Source organism: Danio rerio, chromosome 20, assembly GCF_049306965.1.
Source record: "Danio rerio strain Tuebingen ecotype United States chromosome 20, GRCz12tu, whole genome shotgun sequence".
Lineage (NCBI taxonomy): Eukaryota > Metazoa > Chordata > Actinopteri > Cypriniformes > Danionidae > Danio > Danio rerio.
This window is the reverse complement of record NC_133195.1, coordinates 17,174,142-17,197,817: the sequence shown is the minus strand read 5'-3', so window position 1 is coordinate 17,197,817 and position 23,676 is coordinate 17,174,142. Positions and strand designations below refer to the sequence as shown.

At 34.5% G+C, this 23,676-nt stretch overlaps 1 protein-coding gene across 6 annotated transcripts in view; it reads left to right on the top strand.

Annotated features, from left to right (window-relative positions):
* The window catches only part of ralgps2 (Ral GEF with PH domain and SH3 binding motif 2), a 225,722-nt gene that overhangs the window by 180,140 nt on the left and 21,906 nt on the right, over positions 1 to 23,676 (top strand). For 3 of the 6 annotated variants that reach the window (XR_012395420.1, XR_012395419.1, NM_200474.2), the window contains 7 exon segments: positions 3,437 to 3,574; positions 3,657 to 3,747; positions 4,068 to 4,138; positions 4,794 to 4,935; positions 8,294 to 8,445; positions 8,534 to 8,588; positions 13,369 to 13,446. Coding sequence is in view for 2 of the 6 variants with exons in the window: in NM_200474.2 (NP_956768.2) it covers positions 3,437 to 3,574; positions 3,657 to 3,747; positions 4,068 to 4,138; positions 4,794 to 4,935; positions 8,294 to 8,445; positions 8,534 to 8,588; positions 13,369 to 13,446 (727 nt within the window). In the remaining 4 variants the exon portion in view is untranslated. 6 annotated transcript variants of the gene reach the window in all.

Here is a 23,676-nt window from a genome sequence, read left to right as displayed (position 1 = left end):
CAATTCGATATCTCGGCGCATCACGGTGCATTGACGATGCTTTCCATACACAGTTTTATATTTTCTTCACCGCAGCAATTCTTGTATTTAAAATGTATATATTTATATACAATTTGTAATACAATTTTGTTCTTTAATACAAACAGTCAGACATATAAACTGTACCTTTAAACAACACGAGCATTTGAAGCAATTAATGTAAACAAATATAAATATCGCGCTCGCTTTCTCATCCTTGTTGCCAAGTTCTCCTACACCCCTTTGATTGATCACATGCTCAACAGAAAGTGCCGTGATTGGCTCTTGCGCGCTGGCGCTCTTCACATATGACACACATTGTGCACCGTTTCTGCTTTTTTAAGTAGTTGGATCGTTGTAAATGCTAGCACTCGCCTCCCTCGCCATGGTAAGCTACAGCGACAGCGCATATAAGATAAATGACGTCACAACATAATAACCGGTTATGATTATTACTGAACTGATACCGAATTGTCTGCATCTGCATCTCGGTGCACCGAAGAAAAAAATCATTTTGACAACCCTAAAATGATGACAGTACATCATATTTGACTAAGTATTTTGCAAGATACTAATATTCAGCTTAATATGTGATTTAAACTAGGCAAGTAAGGTTAATTATGCAAGTTTTTAACAGCCGTGTTGTAGCCTTCTTTACAACAAATTCTTAAGAACTTATTGACATTAGCAGTTTTCTTTATTTCTTTAAAAAAATTTAATTCATCTAAATAGAAATAAATAAATAAAAATTCATAGGAGCTCTAATAGTTTTGTCCTTAACTGTATTTATTTAAAAATACTGTAAAGTGTGTATGCTTCAGTCTGTCTGCCATATGGATGCAATTCTTACTTTAGCCCTGATTTTGTGAGCGTAATGATAAATTAAACTGTGCGTACAGTGCTGTTCTCCTTTTAGGTCTGTTTTAAATCAGTCTGGATTTTGGGATTGGTTTGCCTCCTAATTATTTTCTCAAGCTTTCATTTGTCATCGCAATCGGTGGCTTGTGTTTTATTTTTGATGATTAGCCCAGATGTTCTGCTCTGATGTAATATCTGTAATGGACGGATGCTTGTTTGCAGTCTCCAAGCCTATACAGTAGTCAACATTTGAATTGGTTCAAAATAGTTTTTAAAAAATTGCCAAGAAAAAAAAAAGACAAGAATAGTGGGGTTTCAGTAGTGTTAGGACACCTTAGACTGAAGGTTTGATCCATTTCAAATGCAGGCTACTGTAGTGCTCACAAAAATCACATTTTTATATGATCAATATCCTTCTATCTCAAAAGATGTTTCAAATGTTTCTCCAGAAGCTGCACATCTTTCTTCCTAATTCAGATACTTCCTCCACATAATGTTCCTCACTAATCCAAATATTTACTTAGTATGAAATAAGCACTCTGTAGATGGGCCAGAGAAAACTTGTCTGTCCACTTCTCAACTCCAGACAAACAACAGAGTGAAAATAAAACATTTTTTTTCTGATAGGAAATAAGAAAATAAAGGCTTTAAAGAAACTACTTGTGGTTTAAAGAAGTTTTAAAAGCTTGAAGTCTATTCCTAGGTAGCACATGTACTTCTGCAAGATGTATTTTAAAGACCATTTGGTCTGGAAAACTTCTGATGTGTACAAAGTACTGATAAACTTCTTTAAAATTTTACTTAGACATAATATTTTACTTGGCATACAAAATAATAGTGGTCTAATAGATGCAGATGAGCAAATGCTCCAACAAAGCTAGAAGTGTAGGTATTCCTTTTGTAGCTGACGTTTGGATTAGCAGTAGTTTAAGCACATTGCTAGCATGTTTGTCGTTAATACGATATTAGAATTTAAAATGTTGATAACATTTTAACATGTTGCTAGCATGTTTTACAGTATTGTTTTCATAAATTTTTTTAAGACTTAAGTAGTAAGAAGTTTGAATAAGTAGTAGTGTATCACATTGCTAGCATGTTTGTCATTAACAGATTATTAGCATTTTCATTTGTTTATAACATTTTAGTATGTTGCTAGCATATTTTACATCAAGTTGTACCATGTCCTTTTAAAGTTTTAAGTAGTTAGAAGTTTGGTTAAGTAGTAGTTCAACATATTGCATGTTTGTCGTTAACACGATAATAGAATTTAAAATGTTGATAACATTTTAGCATGTTGCTAGCATGTTTTAAAGTATTGTTTTCACAGGTTTTTTTAAAGATTTAAGTTGTAAGAAGTGTGAATAAGTAGTAGTTTATCACATTGCTAGCATGTTTGTCATTAACAGATTATTAGCATTTTAATATGTTGATAATATTTTAGCATGTTGCTAGCATGTTTTACATCAAGTTTTACCACATTGTTTTGAAGTTTTAGGTAATTAGAAGTTTGATCAAGTAGTAGTTCACATTAACATGTTTGTCATTAACAGATTATTAGCATTTTAATATGTTGATACCATCTTAGCATGTTGCTAGCATGTTTTACGTCGAGTTTTACCACAATGTTTTGAAGTTTTAAGTAGTTAGAAGTTTAAATAGTAGCTCATCAAATTTCTAGCATGTTTGTTGTTAACGCATTATTAGCATTTTGATATGTTGATAATATTTTAGCATGTTGCTAAGATGTTTTACATCAACTTTTAGAATGTCTTTTTAAAGTTTTAAATTTGAATACATAGTAGTTCATCACATTTCTAGCATGTTTGTCGTTAACACAGTATTACCATTTTATAACATTTTAGTATGTTGCTAGCATGTGTTACATCATTAAGTTTTACTGCGTTGTTTTGAAGTTTTAAGTAGTTAGAAGTTTGAATAAATAGTAGCTTATCACATTGGTATTATTACCATTTTAATGTGTTGTTAACATTTTAGCATGCTGCTGAAGTATAGTTTGAAGTTTAAATAGTACGTTCAACAGATTGCTATCATGTTTAAGGATGTTGCTAGTGTGTTTTACCACATTTATATAATGTTTTAAAACATTCCCACCATTATTAATGTTGTAACTTTTTGAAATTAAAAGCTTCACCGCTTTGTGACACAAAATATGAGACAATATGATCTCTGTCTTGTTGTAACACATTGCTAGTATAATGTTAGATGCTGTTAGCATCTTTTTTTATCATTTTTATCATTTTTTATCATATTTTTACATGTCCTTGGCTACTTTTTTACTGTTTTTTTTTTTTTTTTTTTTTTTGAGTTTTTGACCATTGTCTTGGTTAATTTAATTAATTTGTTGTTTTTTTTTCCAAGTTCGTGGTTTGTATTTGTTATTTTGTTCTGATCAGTTATTCATGTGTAAAGCAAGACTAACCTGAAGGTGTGACCCGAGTTTAGCAGCTGTAGCTTAAAGAATACAGGATAATTTGGTATAAAAAATGCTATTGTGTATAAACTGTATGTTTGTAACAATCTTGTGTATGTGTTTTTGCAGGAATCTATTTGTCTGATCTGACGTACATTGATTCGGCGTATCCCTCCACTGGAAGCATCCTTGAAAACGAACAGCGCTCCAACCTCATGAACAACATTCTGAGAATCATCTCAGACCTGCAGAGATCCTGTGAATATGGTGTGTATTTCATCTGTGCGTTTGATTACTTCGAGAATTTGACCGAAGTAGTGCTGTGAACTCATAAGTCTCTCTGTCTCAGAAATCCCAGTATTGCCGCACGTTCAGAAGTATCTCAACTCTGTGCGCTACATTGAGGAGCTACAGAAGTTTGTGGAGGACGACAATTATAAGTGAGAAAAAGCACTTGTACTTTTAAGTAGAAATTTTTTGTTTAAGTGAATTAAAAAAAGATAAAACAGTAATGAAAATCTAAATATTACTTATTTAAAATAATATGAGGAGGATAAAATATGAAATCATAACCTACATTTGTATTATTTATATTAAGCTATATCTGCAGTTGTGAAATTATTTAAAGTGTTTATAATCATAGTGATATGACCTGTACCAAAATTGTATCAACCATTAAACACCCCTAACTCTGTAACTGTGTATAAATTTATATACTATACTCAGTGTTTTAGTAACAGACTTTGTTTGTGCATGTCAGGTTGTCCCTAAAGATTGAGCCACCAGCTACCAGCACGCCTCGCACCACTGCCTCTAGAGAAGACCTCACAGGTGAGAAACACACTGAAACTAACCAGGCTTGTTGGTATTTTTTAAGACAGTATGCGATTTTCACCACTAGAGGGGGCATATTCACAACAAACAAAGGCGCATTTTGATTATGCACTGAATGAGTTTGGAATCATAGGAGTTGTGGTCTTTATTACATCCTACGGGACTCCTGCAGAAATCATTTTGATGGATGAGCTAAAGTATTCATTACTTATTATCATGGTAGGTAGAAGCAGAGTAAGCTCTCGAAGAGAAATGAGAGGCTGAGATGAGTGCGATATGGAATCTTTCTGAAAATCATGCATCAAGTTGCTGCAAATTTGTAGTAAAATAAAGTGAACGAATGACCAATGACATATCAGGAAACTTCACAAAAAATAGATTGTTTTTGCCTTATATTTTTTATTATTTTCTTGTTTGGTTTGTAGTTGGATTTGAGTCTTTCATTATTTACCTATCACATTCTTAAATTAGTGGGCGGAGCTAAACAGCCAGTGGTGTATAAGTAGGCTTTGCTGATTTTCTCTGGAGGCGGAGTTTAGCCACACTATACCATAACAAAGTGGCACATTCACAGATTGTCACAGCTGTATGTTAAATACTGAACACGCCACACACACTGTTGTTTTTTGTGTTTGCTGTTTGTTTGACACAGGTCCAGACATATCTGCATCACCATTATGTGGTCGTCATGGTAATGTTGCTGAAGGAGCCTTGCCTAAAGTCCCCCCAACACCACCCTCACCCCGAAACCTCATCACATACGGACACAGGAAGTGCCACAGCCTCGGATATAAGTGCGTTTACGTCATTTCCTGCATTCAGTAGTATACATTATTCACTTCTCTTCACTTCTAGTGGTAATTTAATAGTAATTAAAGGTTTCATTAAATTAAAATAAAGGTTTTTAGATGTTAGTATCAGTATTGTTATTTTTTAAGATATCTATAAGCTAGTGTGCTCCAAAACAGTGATACGATTTTGTCTTTAGAATATATACAACTGATATAAACATGTAAAGCTTGTAGTTTGTCGCTTCCGCCTAAATGGTTTTATTCATATTACTCATACTACAGTTTCTCATCAAATCATAACCAATCAAATGCTATCTGGTGCCTGACAAGCCCCGCCCCCTTCAAGATGTTTGCCATTTGCTTTTTATTTGATGTGATTAAGCTAAATCGCTCTCACTGGCAGAGCTGTGATAAACCAAAACACTATTGTTTTGGAAAAAAGGGGAGGAGCTACACTACGTCCCTCCCTCTCTTCGAGTATCATTTAAGATTTTGTCAAACGTTTGTATATTTTAAAGCACTTCACGGGACCTTTAACAATACTCTTTATATATTAAAAAAATCTTCTGTTTGTGGAGCAGATGCAGAGTTAGTGCCATTGTTGGTAACATTGAACAACAAAACTTCATTTGTTTTGGATTGGACATGAATAATTTAAATTATATTCAGTGACGATCAAATTTTTAGAACTATTATCCTCAACAACCAGAGTTTTTGAAGGACTTTAATGAGTTTGTGACATAGGAAACGTCATTATTATACAAATCGCAGCCTAAGCCCAACCAATGTTTTCGGAAGCAAACATTAAAGAAAAGTGCACTGCCATCACAGTTTTTATGTAGCATTAGTGAGAAAAGGAACAAAAGTTGTTAAAGCCATACTGCCCCATAGCATTTTGTTTGCAATTTAACAAAAATGTAGATGTAAACACAAATTTCCAATTTAGAGCAATGAACGTTTTTTTTTTTTTTTTTTTAATGTAAGTAAAGATTAATAAATGTTGTTGTGTGCTAGCCAATTCGTTATCCAATGATAACAGATTAATTCTTAATAGTAGAGTGTTACCATGAAAGGTTCATTTACTGCAATGGTTTTGTTTATACAGTAAATTTTTGTAGTGTAACGGATTACAAATCTCACAGTTTGGATCACATTATGGTTTTTTAGTCATGCATTGGACAATTTTTCAGATCAGCCAAAAAATAGAGGAGACAAATGTAAAACGCTTTCCATTTATTACAAAAGCAGTACTGCAAGATACTTTTGGTTTTAACAAACAGAACTTAGAAGCTGTCATTTTATTAAAAATAAAATACAGCAGTTATCAGCTGAATAATAAAAAATAGTAAAATATTCAATACTGTGAAAAATTCATTGTTACTACTGATGACGCTAATGTATAAATCTAACATAATTTGTAAAATGTTTAGTTTCATTTTCAATAAATTATTAAGTGATTCATTTACTCATAAAACTTCATGCTTCATTGCTAAATGTGTCATTTGCAGAATCATTCAGTGACATATTTTTGATGGCTGGTTGTCGCCACCTTATGATTAAATAATGTATTTGCTACCTAAAACTTTCATTTTTGAGCATCAAGTTAAATGCATATGATGGTGATTTTAATATTTACCATAAACATCAGTGGTTTTATCTAAATTATAAACGGTTATCCCAGTACTTCTGTGTTATTTGACAGTTTTTAATTTCACAAATAACTCAAAAGACTAAAGATTTTTGCATTTTTTGAACACAGATTTGAATGCAGCAATTCGAAGGATTAATAAACGTGCAAACCACCACCATTTATATTTTATGTTGCGTGGTTGTTGAGATCCTGATCTATTAAATAATCGTGCAGCTCACACTGAATGCATTGATGCAGGCTAAACAAATAGTGACAGAAAACACCTTTAATAATATTAAAAAAAAACACCTCATCTTGAATAACCTACCACAACTTCTTCCATCATCATTATGTTTTACAGGAAAGTCTAAATGCTGTCATACATGTGATTTGAATGATGCGAGAGGCGATCTCTCTGTGATCGTTACAAACTTAGAATTAATCTACAAGTAAAAAAAAAAGTATTAATCTGCGGGTGACGTGTGTTCCGAACTGTGGGTGGTGATTTTTACGAATCACAGATCAACTGTGATTCGTTACACCCCTAGTTAATGTAATGTTTCATATTTTTTGTCAAAATCAATATTATTGTCTTTTTATTTTTAGTTGAAATGATGTAAACCTCAGACATTGAAAACATAGTCAGGGAGCATATTATTGGAAAGTACAATAAATGTTCATTGTTTATCTCACACTTTAGCAGTATAATAAACCCTGCTGCAAATAACAACAGAAACAATCAGAGAATTTGAAAACTATTGGCTTTAATGGAAACCATATTGGTCACTTGGGTTTCAGCTCGTAAGTTGGCTTTCTATTAGTGAAATGTTTAAAAAAAAAAAAAAAAAACCTTCCTAAAGGAATATGTTCGCAAAACACACTTGAAAAATTAAGATGTACTTATTTAATGGCTGAAATTTGATGGTTTGTAATGTTTTGCATGCTATTGGTATAGTGGAAGCCATTCAGACTTATTTTTTTCCCAACAGGGATGTCTTTAGCTATGTTTTCATCAAAAGATGCAAATTAAATGTGTGCGCAAAAATTGAATATCGCATGAAAGACATTCGACTAAAGCAGCATTTACATCCTACTAGTTAAAAAGAGCAAAATTGTCACTTCATGATTAACTGGCGCCAAATATCAACAATAAAGACAGAATTTGCTACGTTAGCAGAAGCTGAGTGAATCTTTTCTTTATTTAATTAATTGCTTGCACCTCAGAAGAGAGTATGCTGACACGTAATGTATGCGCTGTGGCATTTAAAGGCGTGAGACATGGAGCACAGACACTTGACAATTCTGGAGGTATATAATAACACTAATACTGAAATGGTTACAGTGTTTTAGTATGACCAAAACAACCTTCCAGATGTTTTACAATGTGCTCAGCCTGCTGGTTTTACCATTCACACGTTTTTATCATCACATGATCTCTTATAACAAAGTCACATGAGCTTTTTTGATCCTCATATTGTTATTTGTTCAGTAAAAGTGTTTCTATTGCAGTTTAAGCACACTTTTTCTTATCGAAGTTTATCCTACTCAGTTATGCGCACACGTTTTTTCATGCACATTTTCAAAATTGATGCGCATTTGACATTTCCATAAACAAAATACACATAAAAAGTTGGGTGGAAACATAGCAAATGAGTGAAATTCACTTCTGTTCATTAAGAAAACGTTTGCATTCGTGTCTCAAACTGTCTCCCATTTCTCAATATCCTGCAGTTTTATCCACAAAACAAACACGGTGGAGTTTAAAAGCGCCACGTTCCCCAATGCCGGGTCTCGACACCTGCTGGACGACAGTGTTCTGGAGAGCCACACACCGACACGAGGACATGCGGAGAGCTCAACGCTGTCCAGCGGGATCTCATTAGGTAAAACATACATAAACACCCACTCAACACTGCTGGATCACGAGCACCAGTCAGTTCAGTCAACACGTGCCATGATCTGTTCATTCAGGGAGCAGCGAAGGATCGGAGCTCAGCGAGGAAATGTCATGGCCTGCTTTTGAAAGGTTAGTCTTCTGTAACACAGTCACCCACAAATTTACATACACGTCCGGTCAAACATTTGGGATCAGTTAAAGCCAATTTATACTGTGATGTCTGCAGGAACACTTTTGTAAAGCTAGTAAGCAGAGGGTTTTCTATGTTTCACTGTGTCGGATTTGATTGTCGGTGTTTCGGATTTACGTGATATATAACAATTTAAAATAACCGTTTCATAATAAATGCAGTTTGAAATGGAATTTATTTCTGTGATCAAAGCTGTATTGTTTGCATCATTTACACTCCATTCATTTAACAAGTTTCCTAGAGTTAAACAGTTGAGTTTTACCATTATGGAATCATTTAGCCAATATCTGGGTCTGGCCGGAGCACTTTTAGCTTTGCTTAGCATAAATCATCATTGAATCAGATTAGACCATTAGCATCTCAAAAAAGTTTCAATAATTTTCCTATTTAAAGCTCTACACATGTGTATTTACGACATGTACTAAGACTGACGGACATTAAAAAGCTGCTATTTTTCAGACCCATATGGCTAGAAACCATCTGGTGTAATACTTAAGCGTGTACCGTGGCTCAGAGATTACTTTTGTTACAGATTTACACAGATTTTTTTTGTGAGGTAAATTATCTTTTTTTTTTTTTTTGTTAAATGGCTGAAATTATTTTATTATTACACAATGTACAATGCACCCTGTTGTTCCATTTATTATAGAGCATTGCATTTATTATTTGATTTATTTCAGCTTGAAGAAAAGCAGTTTTTAATTTTGTAAACACCATTTTAGGGACAAAATTATTATCACCCTTAGGCTATATTTTTTTTTCGATAGTCTACAGAACAAACCACTGTTATACAATAACTTGCCTAATTACCTAACCTGCCTAGTTTACTTAATTCACCTAGTTAAGACTTTAAATCTCACTTTAAGCTGTATAGAAGTGTCTTAAAAATATCTAGTAAAATATTGTTTACTGTCTTCATGGCAAAGATAAAATAAATCAGTTATTAGAGATGAGATATTAAAACTATTTGCTATTTCTAATTTACTTGATCCTAATGATCTGTTAGGTTTGTATTCAGCAAGCATATCTGTAAGGTATTGAGGTCCTAGGCCATTTAGTAATTTATAGACAAGTAAAAATACTTTAAAATCTATTCTGAATGTAACTGGGGGTCAGTGTAAAACCTAAGGACAGGTGTGATTTGCTGGTTCTGGTCAGAATCCTGGCTGCAGCATTCTGGATGAGCTGTCTGACTGTGTTTTTGGAAAGGACAGTGAGAAGCCCATTACAGTAATCCACTCTGCTGGTGATAAGCATGAACAAGTTTCTCTAAGTCTTCACTGGAAACAAAGCATTTAATTCTTGCAATGTTTTTGAGATGATAGTACGCTGATTTATCTACTGCTTTGACGAGACTGCTAAACTCAGATTTGACTTTAGAATAACACCAAGATTATTGACCTTATTTTTTGATGTTTGACCCTTTGAGCCAATGTTTTTATTTATTTATTTATTTATTTATTTGTTTGTTTATTTATTTTATTTATTTTCACATTTCTTTATTTAATTTTTTATTTATTTGTTTCTCTTTTGAACAATTAATGTGGTCCTTATTATTAAAAGTAAGAATATGTACATTATCTACAAAATATGAAGCAGCCCTGTGGTTTTCAACAATAATAATGACAACACATATTTCTTGAGCCGGAGATTATAATGATTTCTAAATGATTATATGATGCCAGAGACTGGAGTAATGATGCTGACAATTTAGCTTTACATCTGAGAAGTAAATATATATTTTTATTGCATTTGGTTAAAAAAAAACAGCTCTTTTAAAATCAGTTAATACTTCAGATTCTATTGTACACTTGATCAGCTAAATGCAGACTTTGAGAAAGAGAGGAAAAAAACACTGATCCCAGTGCTTTGACCTGTGGTGTACATAAACATATGTGTGAATGCAGACAGGCATGTTATCATTGAACATGCTGGAATGTTGTTACTTTATCATCATCATCATCATCATCATCAACTTAACACAAGCATTTTCTCTTACACACTTTATAAAAATTGGTTAATTCTATCATTAATCATTAATAATGAATCGACAATCTCACGTGAGACAAACTGCTTCAAGACTTTTCCCCTAATTAAAAAGCATGTGAAAAGACGTTTGCACTTGAACGTGTGTTTTTTGGCATAAAAGAGTGTCTCCTGCGCTCTTGAGCTGCCTGTGCTTTTTCTTTGACCCCAAATGATCGTCAAAAAATGCTCTGCCTCTGGCTAATGAGATTAACCTCCTGCAGCAGAAACTCCGTGTGAGAGAGTTATGCGTGACAGCAGCTGCTTACTGCATCAGGTGTACAAAAACACATGCATCAGCTGTAGTCTACATGCATGTTGAAAATGCCTTTTTTGTCTCCTTCTGTGTTCTAAATGAATGGATGATGGTCAGTTATGAATAATGAAGTACAGTATGTATTAATCATATGTTTGTTGGCTAATCACTTCTGACAATTCACTTAAAATGCCATTCAGTGTAAGACTGCTTTGCAATAATAGTGTTGTCATGCAAATTCATAATCATTTAATGGCAAATTAAAAGATTCACAATGAATTGCAATCAATCAAAATACTAATAAACTGACATTTTTTATATTTTAAAATTAAAAACATCTTTTAAAACACTAGGTTTTAATCATTTATCAGAATTTTTATTAAATCAATATAGTATCTTATGATTGCTTTTATGTACAGTTGAAGTAAGAATTATTAGCCCCCTTTGGTTTTTTTTTTACTTTTTTAAATATTTCCCAAATGATGTTTAACAGAGCAAGGATATTTTCACAGTATGTCTTAATAATAATTTTACTTCTGGAGAAAGTCTTATTTGTTTTATTTCGGCTAGAATAAAAGCAGTTTTTTATATTTTAAAAACCATTTTAAGGTAAAAAAAAAATAAAAGAATAAACTTAGCCCCTTTAAGCTGTTTCCTTTTTTTCTCTCGATAGTCTACTGAACAAACCATCATTATTCAATAACTTGCCTAATCACCCTAACCTGCCTAGTTAACCTAATTAACCTAGTTAAGCCTTTAAATGTCACTTTAAGCTGTATAGAAGTGTCTTGGAAAACATCTAGTCAAATAATATTTACTGTCATCATGGCAAAGATAAAATAAACCAGTTATTAGAAATTAGTTACTAAAACTATTAGGTTTAGAAATGTGTTAAAATATCTTCTCTTTGTTAAACAGAAAATTGGAAAAAATATTAACAGAGGGCAAATAATTCAGTGATTCAGTGATAGTAATTCTGACTTCAACTGTATGTATATTAAAATTTTACAACAGAATAAGTGTTTTTACACAACAATCTCTGCATAATGCCATAACTTTTGCATCATTTTATTTGATATGCTGGATGATAATGAAATAATATTTGTAATATTTTACAATATTATATTACAAAACATTTTTTCACGTTTTATTTTGACATTTGGGTTTACACTTTATTTTAAGGTGTCTTTGTTACAATGTAAACTTTAATTTAACTAAAGAGTAATATTAATAAATTTTATGGACTTACTATATGGTTAGGCTCATAATGAAAGTTAGGTTTGAGTAATTATGCGTAATTAATTGTAATTACTATAGTAAGTTTATGTAAAGTAACAATATGTGTAAAAAAGGCACCTTAAAATAAAGTTTCACCCATTTTCCCCCATTCTTTATCAATTAAATCAGTTTTGAAAATTTAATTTTGAGCCTATCACCAAATTTGGGTGTCTTATCTTTGACCCATTTACATTACCTAACAAAAGCCTTGTCGTTGATCCTAGTTGTAATGGCAAAAAATAATAATAACTTTATTATTTTACTAGTTGATCATTTGGAAAAGTGTCAGAAGGTAGATTTTTCTGATGAATCATCTGTTGAACTGCATCCAAATCATCACCAATACTGCAGAAGACCGATTGGAACCTGCATGGGCCCAAGATTCTCACAGAAATCAGTCAAGTTTGGTGAAGGAAAAATCCTGAAATACCTGAAAGCGAAGAAGGTCAAGGTGTTCCAGGATTGGCCAACCCAGTCACCAGATATGAACATTATTGAGCATGTCTGGGGTAAGATAGCGGAGGATTGAAGATGGATCCAAAGAATCTTGATGAACTCTGGGAGTCCTGCAACAACGCTTTCTTTGCCATTCCAGATGACTTTATTAATACGTGATTTGAGTCATTGCAGAGATGTATGGATGCAGTCTTCTAAGCTGATGGGAGTCATACAAAATATTAATTCTTTTTCCACTGCACTATGACTTTATATTCTATACTGTACATTATTTCTGTTAAGTGATAAGACTTTTGTCTAAGCAAAGTCAGACCTTACTGTCCTAATTAAAAATTAAATATCAAGGCATGATCATATTTTATTTTGGTAAAATAAGCATAATCTAAAGGCCTTTGCCTTTCATATAAGCTACTTCTGATACTAAATGATCAACTGGAAATCAAGTTATTTGTTGTTCCTAAAACTTAAATAGGCTACAAGACTTTATTAAGGTAGTGTACACTATTAGTATTATCCTAAATATATCAACAGTGTATCCATTTTTGGCTTCTCTTCTTTCTAAGTATATCATTGGCTGTAGCATTACCAGCGTGTTAGGCAGAATGTTCAGCTCACAGAAGGAGACTCAGAAAGGCCGCGGCTGTGCTGTGTTGTGTGTGTGTGTGTGTGTGTGAGGGCTCTGACTGACCACTGACACTCTACAGGACTCGATTCTACCACTCTCTGGGTCCCGTCACCAGAGTGGGCCGCATGTCCTGCAGAGGATCGCTCAGGCCCAGCAGGTAAAACCAACAACCTCCGTCAGGGTCTCTCTCTGTCTTTCTTGGTGCTTTTCCACTGCGGGGTACGACTCTGTTTGCGTTTCCACTGCAGTTTACCATCACTTCAGAGTGGGTGGGAATAAATATTTAAATATAAATATGTCGTTATAGGTGTGCGCCTCTACTAGTATGACATTCTCGGTCGCCTCATTTTGCTGGATCTACTCCTCGGCCCACTAGTTATTATGATATTTCTTTAAGGGGATTTTAAAGGAACACTCCATCTTTTTAATAAATTCCCTAGAGTTAAACAGCTGAGTTTTACCATTACTGAATTATTTAGCCAATAGCAAGTCTGACTGAAGCACTTTTAGCTTAGCTTAGCATAAATCATTGAATAGGATTAGACCATTAGCATCTTAAAAAGATTTTTTAAATAATTTTCCTGTTTAAAGCTTGACACTGTAGTTGTGTACTAAGGCTCTTTTAAAGGCCCAAAAAGCTAGAAACTATATTCTCTTTCTGGCGGAATAATCAAAGAACTTTGTTGCTGTACCATGGCTCAAAAATTACCTCGTATGGTACAGATTTACATACCTGGGTTGTATACATTTATTTTGCGTTGAACATTTATTTTTAAAATCTGAGGTAAATTAGCCATTGTTCTTTGCTATAAATTCATAAAATATTATATTCAAGGTCAAACAATTTTACAGTATATTACACAATGCCCAACTGCGCCTTGTATTTCTATTCATCAAAGACCATGGAGATTTATTATAGACAATGGAAATTCAGCCTTTTAGTCTGTGAATGTCAGTTTAAAGTTGGTGAATTTCACATTTGACTTAAAGGAAGCCTTTTATTAATACTCAAACTTAACAGTCGTGTTAAATAGCAAGCATCAGTCTATTAAACAATCCTGTGTTGTTGATGACTCGTTTGGAGTCTTGAAGCAAATGTAACATCAGTGTGAACTGGAAGTTTGTTGTACTGAATATATATTTCAGTATGTTGATGTACTTCCAACTAAAACCGAATTTTGAGTAGGGGGTGGGGCTTTCTTTTTGCGTATCATTGCCTCATAGCAAACTAACGGTTAGAAGGGCGTGGCTTAGAATATTGTGGCTGAAGCAGTCAAACTGACGTCAACAAACAAGGACCGCCACTCCAAACAAGGAAGCAAATGATCAGAACTTGATTAGAAGATTACCAAAAGAATTGTTTTGTTATAATAATAATAACAATAATAATAATAATAATAATAATAATAAACTTTATTTTTATAAAATAAACTTATTTAAAAGTAGCATCTCAAGGCACTTTACATACATAAAATGTGCAGCAGTAAATGTAATAATAAAAAATAATTAAAAACACAAAATATTAATAGTAATAGATCTATAAATCATATAAAAGTCAAATAAAAGTCAGATAAATCTACCCTAAAAATATAGGTTTTTGAAGATGATTTAAACATACAGTATTCAGGGATTCTGCAATGTGATTATCAGAGGGTAAAGAGTTCCACAATTTAGTTGCTAATGAAGAGAATGCCTGGTCTCCCATAGATTTTAGCCGCGTTGACTGAGCAGTTAAAAAAAACTGTATCAGACGAGCATAAAGCACGTCTAGGAGAGGATGGGATTAAATGCTCAGATAAATATAATGGTGCTAGACCAGATGTGTCCAAACTTGGTCCTGGAGGGCAGGTGTTGAGCAGAATTAAGCTCCATCTTACCTCAACACATCTGCAAGGATGTTTCTAGAAAGCCTAGTAAGAGCTAGCCCAGCTGTGTCTGAATAGGTTTTGAGCTAAACTTTGCAGGACACCCGCCCTCCAGGACCGAGTTTTGACATCCCTGTGCTAGACTTGTACGCAAGTAGTTTAACTCACACGAATGGATTGTTCACCTAAAGAATAACAATGTTCACTAGCAAAATTGTACATTTATGATTTCACTCGGACTTAAATGGCTCAGGGATTGATGAATCTCTCTGGTCAATCAGTTATCTGCAGTATTTACATGTCATGCTTTAGTAACAGAAGAGATCATTTCAAACATCAGCCAGTTAGAAGATACTGAAAAAGTATGAGGTACTGTGTAAACCCCCTAACCCCTGCCATCCCCACCAGTGGAAAAGCATCATCTGACTGGTGAACTGTCGCCGTCACAGTGTGCCGTGTGTGTTTTCTGGCTGTGGAATCAGGTGGTGGGCTATTCTAAATCACACACGTGCTGTTGTTGACTCTTCTGCTCCAACAGTGGCTTGTTGCTGCTAAGCAAAAAAATTAAAAAGCCGCTGATGCATTTCTTCTGATTGCTCTTGCTTTCTGTTCTTCAGACATACACTACTGATCTAAACTCTTCGGTTGCAAAGAAGCACATTTTAGGATAACACGGCAAGGTGTTAAGATGTATTTCAGTGAAAGATGCTTTACTGTTTACACTTAGCAGGAATACAATAAAAGTGTAAAGTATCCACCAACATTAACATAAGAGCTGCAAACACAGCTCTTATGAGTCTTCACAAGGATGTGAGGGGAAATACAATGAAATTATGGATAATGCATACATCAAGGGTTGCGCTTACACACCAGCACAAAAAGCTAAATCTCTGGGGTTTTTTTTTACTTACATGAACAGATTGTATGAAAACATACTGTACAAACAAGATGTGAATTAGCCACTGATTTCCCAAAGCATCAAGCTGTTACTAATTACCATGAGATTGTGTTAAAGTGTGCCTTGTTGACTGACATAAAGCTGCTTGATTAGAAAGTGGCTTATGCGTGTTCTGTACATCATATGCTCCTACATTATTGATGACGGACTTAGTTTTGCCTACATAAAAGTTCACTAATGTGAGACAATTCAACTGATTTCGAAAGAGCACACAGCAAGAAGTTCGCTGGTTCAAGTCAGTTGGCATTCTGTGTGGAGTTTGCATGTTCTCCCCGTGTTCGCATGTGTTTTCTTTAGGTGGTCCGGTTTCCCCAACAGTCCAAACACATGCGCTTTAGGTGAATTAGTTGAACTTAATTTGCTGCAGTGTATTAGTGAGTGTGAATGTGACAGTGTTGCGGCTGGAAGGGCATCCACTGCGTGATAGCATATGCTAGAATAGTTGGCCGTTCATTCTACTGGGGCAACCCCTGATAAATAAGGGACTAAGCCAAAGGAAAATTAATGAATGAATAAACAATTGAATGAATGAATGAAGGAACGAACGAACTAACTAACTAACAAACAAACGAATGAATGGATGGATGGATGAATGAATGGATGAATGATACTGTGTTTTATTATTTGACATGTAAACACAAGGCTACTACTGCAATGTAACCATCTTCAACAGGAAAGGGTTATCTGATACTCTGAAATATACAAGTCTAGTCTAGGATTTTTGTTGAATCAAAGGAACATTTATAGTCATTTCAACTTGCATCATACAAACTGACTAAAAAAATTAAAAGTTAAACTTTGTATAACTAAAAAAAAGTAGAAAGCTGATTAACATTATAAAATTTTGTAGAATACAGGATTTGAAAATGGCTGTTTCTCAATACCAAGTATGCAAGGTTCGGACTTGCGTCCTTAGAAGTTCAGGCTTGCCAAGTTCAGACTAGGAAGAACAAACTCCAGAGTACGCGAGAACGAAAGTCGAGTACTTCTTCAAATGGAACAGCATGCAGTGTACTTTATACGTCACCATGGATTGATCATTTTCACTGTACATTAACAATAAAATGGTTTAATTATAAAAAGCACAGCCTTATAATTAATATTATATTTACATTATAAATCTACATTTTTGATTTAAGAAAATAAAAACATGAATAATTATAAATGTGATGTATGGGTTATTATACACAGACTCATGTCTTTTATAATCAGATTATAAAAATAGACTACAATGGACATTATAGTACAAAACGTACACAATAAGTAATAAAGATAACGTTAAGCAATTTGGTAAACAAAAACATACCTTGTACAACACTGTAACATAATTAAAGACAATTATAAAAGATAACAAAATAATACATTTAATAACAAATAATACATTTATAAGGTCAAAAACGGTTTGTTAGATATGCACTAAATGTATTAACTATCATGTTTTAACTACAATGGACAGATGCAATCCAGTGGTACATCCGAGATAGACTGGCCGATGTAAAGCTGCTCTTGGCTGTGGAGGTGATGACGAAGCTTCTGCTGACAGGCACATCACCAAAAATGTGCTATCTTTATAAATAAACTGCCGATTCGAGTTTAAAACAACTACATTCTCGCCTAAATACTCTTCAAACTTTAATTTGTAAAACAGAGGGGTATTTTTAAAACGTGCAGGTTTTCTCCTTCGCCATTAGCTTTCATTGCTACTTTGTAAGTTCACACTAGTCACCTCTCGAAGCATCCTTGACAAAAGGGGCGGAGCAAGTACACATCCGGGAACTTTATCTGTACTTGGCAAGGTGTAAACTCTGAATTGGAACAGTACTTTGGCGACGGTTGATGATGTTTCACGACGACATAAGAGCACAAGTACAGACAAGAAAGCATATTGAGAAATAGCCAATGTTCGTCAGTCCTAGGGCCCTATCATTAACCCGGCGCAGTGTGGCGCAAGGTGTGGCAAGAGTCGTTTTGAGGCGTTGCGCTACGCTGTTTAAATAGCAAATGCGCCCAAATGTGTGCGCCCATAGGCGTTCTGGTCTAAAAAGGAAGGCGTTCTGAGGTGGACCGCTGGCGCGTTGCTATTTTGAGAAACTATAATAGATATTTCATTAGACCAAAACTAACCCGGTCTTAACTCCGGCGCAGAGTTGTTGCCTCGCTTACGCACTGCTTAATACGCACAAGAGAGCAATAGGCAAATATCTTTACAGTACATATGAAAAAATTTAAATATTAAGGATATATAAAGGATATAATAAGAATAGATATAGGATATAAAAATAAAAGATTAAAATATTACAAAACATTATTTTCTAGCCTAAATAAATATGAAAAATCACTGCTTTTATGTCTTCTTCATCTCGGGAGGCTTTTTCAGTTCATTCATAACAATTTGCTTTTGTATAATGTTATTATTATTAGCAGTATTATTTATTATATCCATATGTATATTTGTTTTATTAAAAACAAGCTTAGATTTGCCCACCTGTCAGGTTTTAGACCATATGGGGCACAGCATGTGTTTTAGGATATAACTCAAGTTTTTGAGCACATTTTGTTATTATTGTTCATTTATTCCTTTGCTGGAAATTAGAACTGAATTTAGAAATAGTTTTGAAACGAATATTTGCGCTTAACAAACAAAATTATGTATTTATAGACTAATTGATGTCAGTGCGTGAAGGTTTCCCTATCCAATGTGAAAGCGAATGTGAAAGTAGTTCCATTATCTCTCATTCTCACGCAGTAGATGCTCTGTTAACTGTTAACTGTTTGCTTGTGAAATGCTAATTTTTTCCACTTAGACTTACTTTGCCTCCTGTAAATGCGCTCTTGGCGCGACGCAGCTGGGTCTTAAAGGGAATAGGAGATGAGACTCTAATTGATTTATTCTCAAAACACACCTATAACTCATCAAGAAAATAAACTCAACCCTTTTAGACCATGCGCCACGGCGCAAGGCAGATTTCCCGTCCTTAAATGAGCAAAAACGCGTCCTGACTAAGGGTGTCACGATCCTCCAAATCCTCGATTCGATAACATTTTCAATTCTAAAAGAACGATTCGATTCGATTATCGATTATAAATAATTAATTAATTAATGACCAATTAATTATTTGTAGCCTACCATTTAAACTACCTGACCTGTATGGTCTTTGTTTTACCCATAAACAAATCATACAGTAAATTAATAAAGGCAAGATACACATAATTACCACCTGTCAATCAATTTTTCTACGGGACTCGTGAATAGGCAGTGATCTGTGTCGTTATAATGGCGTCGGTAAAAAAGAAGCACAACCAACAGGAACCAGCCAACAGTATCTAAGGTGTTCGCTAAAATGACTAAGTACAAGTGAGTGAAAGATTGAAGCAGTCCTCTGACTGCCTGGACCTGCTCTCTCGAGCGCATGGCTGTGTGTTTTCAGAGGTAGAGACTAGAGAGGAAGGAGGGCTGCTCAGAAATGCCTCACGCCACTGTGGATGTCAAATCGTTGTCGTTCTAAAATGCCATTTAAAAACAAAGACAGTGTAAACAAGGCCTGAGTGTGTACTTTTTGCAAGCGGATTTGCAACGGGGGCGGGCGGAGGATCTCGATGCCGGTGTTGTCTATCGGACGAACCGTACGTAATACGTACATAGCAGAGCTTGCAAAACTGTGTTTTTTTTTATCGAAAACACGAACGTTGTCAACATAACTCACTGGAAATCCAAAATGCTTACACACCGGCGACTTCATTGAAAGAGAAGAGGGTTTAAGCTCTGTCGACGGGTCTCCTGCTTATGCAGTTTAACAAGCACTTCAACAAGCCTGTTTTTTCCCGGCTTGGCAAGCCAAGCTGACGTGACATGGGGGCGTGGCAGCATCAACGATTCTATTTTTTGATTCGATAATCGAAATTGAGCATGAATTTCGATCGATTTCGATTAAAAATCGAAATCGTGACACCCCTAGTCCTGACACGCCCTGAAAGTGTTTGCGCCCTGCGTTTTGCACTCTGCGCTCTGCGCATGGACTGTCAAAATAGAGGCCCTAGTGTGAAGGAAATCTTTTCAAAGTTTATAAAAAAGAAAAAATCCTAAATGCAAATTAGGTTCATTTGCGTCAGTTTATTAGAGTGGCTGATTATAGTATTGGTAACCTAGTAACCAACAGTAAACAAGGCAAGTGCTATGGAGTCATTTGGAGAAATTTGGTGTACCCTTTACTTGTTTCTCCTGTGATTACTTCAAAATGTGCATAATCAAATGTACTGTAATCAACTGTAGATTCATTGTGTAGCAAAACACTTTAGATGCATAAAATATTCTTCTCCGGTTTTGTTTGGAATTGTTGAAATTATTTATTTATTTATTTTTATTTATTTTTTTGTTTTTTTACTTAATGTTGTTAATTACTTTTTTTTACATCAGTGTCATATCTCTGATTGCATACATGTTTTGATATTTCGGAAAACAACACTTTTTGTGTAAAATCATGTCATGGTGTCATATTTTATAAATGTCTTAAACAAAAACATAGATGTTTTTGTGCTTTTTTTAATTTTTACCTAAAGACATTCTGAAGGCTTCATCAGTCTATGCCTTTGGACTTTCACTAAAAATTGGCAAGCTCACGTTTCATTTAACCTCCTAGGGCATAGTGGCCACATACGTGGACAGCACATTTTAGCGCTTAATTTGACTATTTAAAATACTTTGAATGTTTTATGTTTTGTTACAGACATAGAGTCATCCTGCAACTGTTTTGCACCATATGAAATGTCCCAAACACTATTTTTAACTGCCCAAAATGGGCATAAAATTTTGTTTTTACTCTCTGATAGTCAAAACATGTTCCATTAAAAAGTATACGTTTTATATGCATTACAGTCAGAAAAGGTGTTTTATGTAAATTCGGACCAGTTTTTCTCTAAAAGTACATCAAATCAAAAGATGACACTTAAGTTTTCATTCTAAGTAGGTTTCAATAAGCCTAAATAGCAAAGAGAAATAAAAAAAAATGCATGTAAAAAAACTCCTCGGGCCTTAAGAGGTTAAACCGCAAATGTAAAATATTATCATTCATAATAAACTTCACACATCTCTACTTTCACAATAACATATGCATTAGGTAAACAAGTGGGGTCAAGATCTCAATAATTAAGGTGGATCTGACATAATTCACTTTTTTTCCTTAATTCATTAGTTCCAACTATTGCAAGATTTGTTTTACGCAGTGGATGCCCTTCCAGATACAACCCAGTGCTAAAAACACCTGTACACTCTCGCATTTACACACATAAATTCATGTACTAAAGCCAAAGATCATCCAAATGACCTATAGAGCATATCTTTGGACTGTGGGAGAAACCGGAGTACCTCGAAGGAAACATGCAAACTCCACACAGAAATGCCAACTGACCAAGCCGGGACTCCAACCAGTGACCTCCTTGCTGTGAGGTGGCAGTGCTAACCACTGAGCCACCGTGCTGCCCTAAAACATGTTTAGTCTAAACTAAAAAAAGACTAAATAGAGCATAACAATGACAGGGATGTTTAAACCATGACTGAATGTGTTGTAAAACAAATGATAATTGCAGTCACTGGCATGAGTTCAACAAATAAATAGAGCAAATTGCGATGACCGCAGATGCATATTATTTAAATAACAACGGGAACACTTCTCAGCGCAGACGATTTGAAGTCTGACAGTAATTGTTCTGAAATGTATTGCAGAATGTGGTGAGTTTGTTACACAAACAGTGCTTTGATGGCCACAACGGTGCTTTTAAAAGGGTAACTTTAATTGCGAGACTCAAGTTCTCAGACAGGGGTTTATCATGCTGAGACTAGCACAGCAGGCTAAAACCGTTTTTGAAACATTGCTTCAAACAAAAGGGATTTTGAAAAGAAACAGATTAGGAATGACGCACATATGTTGCTCATGGTTAATAGAAACCACCTAATTTGGCAAATCAGCTTATTTACTGTAGAGTGCATTAGTCACGTACACTTATTACAGCTGTGCTTGTTCTGGAAGTATTTTCTCATTCTTTTTTTTTTCATTTAGATGTAAAAGTTTATATTTTTAAGTCTTTGTTAGTGTTCTAAGCCAGCAAACCATTATATGAAGAGGGTCATGACATTGCAAACTAGTCGAAGCAACAAATTCTATGAAATTCAGACAAAAAGACAAAGACTTTTGTACTTACAACTGTAACGAGGACAAGAACTACAATCCATTCAAGCATTGGGATATTTCCCCTGTGATATTTCAAAATTTACTTAATGTACGTAATCTAAAAACTGCATGCAAGGTTAAAAAAACTATTGTAATAATTAATACATTATTATTGTGATAAAATGTTAATAATATAATAAGTATCTCAAATAATAAAGTAATAATATATATATATATATATATATATATATATATATATATATATATATATATATATATATATATATATATATATAGGCCCATAAAGGCAAGCTCAAGAAAATCAAAGCCTCATACTTGAGAGAAGAATGAAGGCCTGAAATTTACCAGTAGGAATTGCCATTCCTTCATTCCAATTGAAGGAATGGCAAGGAAACGGCTTGTAGAAAAGGTCACTGAAGAGGTGGAAGCAACATCTCGCTGAATTTGGCAACAAAGGGAGGTTCGGTGGAAAAGCCATCCTGTTGAAAGACAAACCATATCATAGAGTTGGGTGGTGGTCAGCAGGAGTAGATTCAGGATGCTGGATCTGCTGTCAAGCCCTGCCGAGGTGTCATGGGCTTAAATCGGTGAAACACCAAAGAAAGAGGGGTGCCCATCTGATGACAGGCTGTAATCCCTAACTCCCTAACTGGTGCTGAAGGGAGAAAGGAGGGGGGGAATTATGACACTGGCCCACAGTTGGTGCAGGGCAGACTACCTGTAAAGGTGGGCCAGCTGCGATGGTCCCATCGTATTTTGCAGATAAGGTATTACAAAAGTACTGTATTAAACTGAAAAAAAAAAGTTTTTCTTATTTTGTTTTTTTATTTTGTTTTTAGGCCAAATATCAAAAAAACTCTTAAATCAAGAAGCCATGTCAAAACACAGCCGAGACATTACACCGTAATAATATAAACATATAATAATGAGCCATGGTTGATCCGAGCTCAAACAAACTTTGTCGTTGTCTTGATGAACAGCCGGAAAGCCAAGAAGAAGAGCAGAATCTGCCGTGTCCTGTTGTTGTTTACGAGGCCGTCTAAAAGCGCGAGTGGTTTTACTTACTTTATCTAGAGAGCTATTTGAAATAACAAACTTGAGCTCATAATAATAATAACGTGCGCATGATTATTAAAGTGCTCTGGCATCCTTTCAGAAATGGATAAACGGCAGAGTAAAGCACGAAAAAAAGGAGAATTAAACTGATGTTTAATTATTTATCATCGCTTTTTGGACTATCATGATCTTGGAAGGACGGAATAACTTTTTAAAAAGATGTTAACGTTACATGTGCTGGTGAAGATTGAAGATAAGAGGTTTGTACTGACTGTACAGTATGTTTCATATCGTTTATAAACCCAAATAAGGCCTATAAGTGT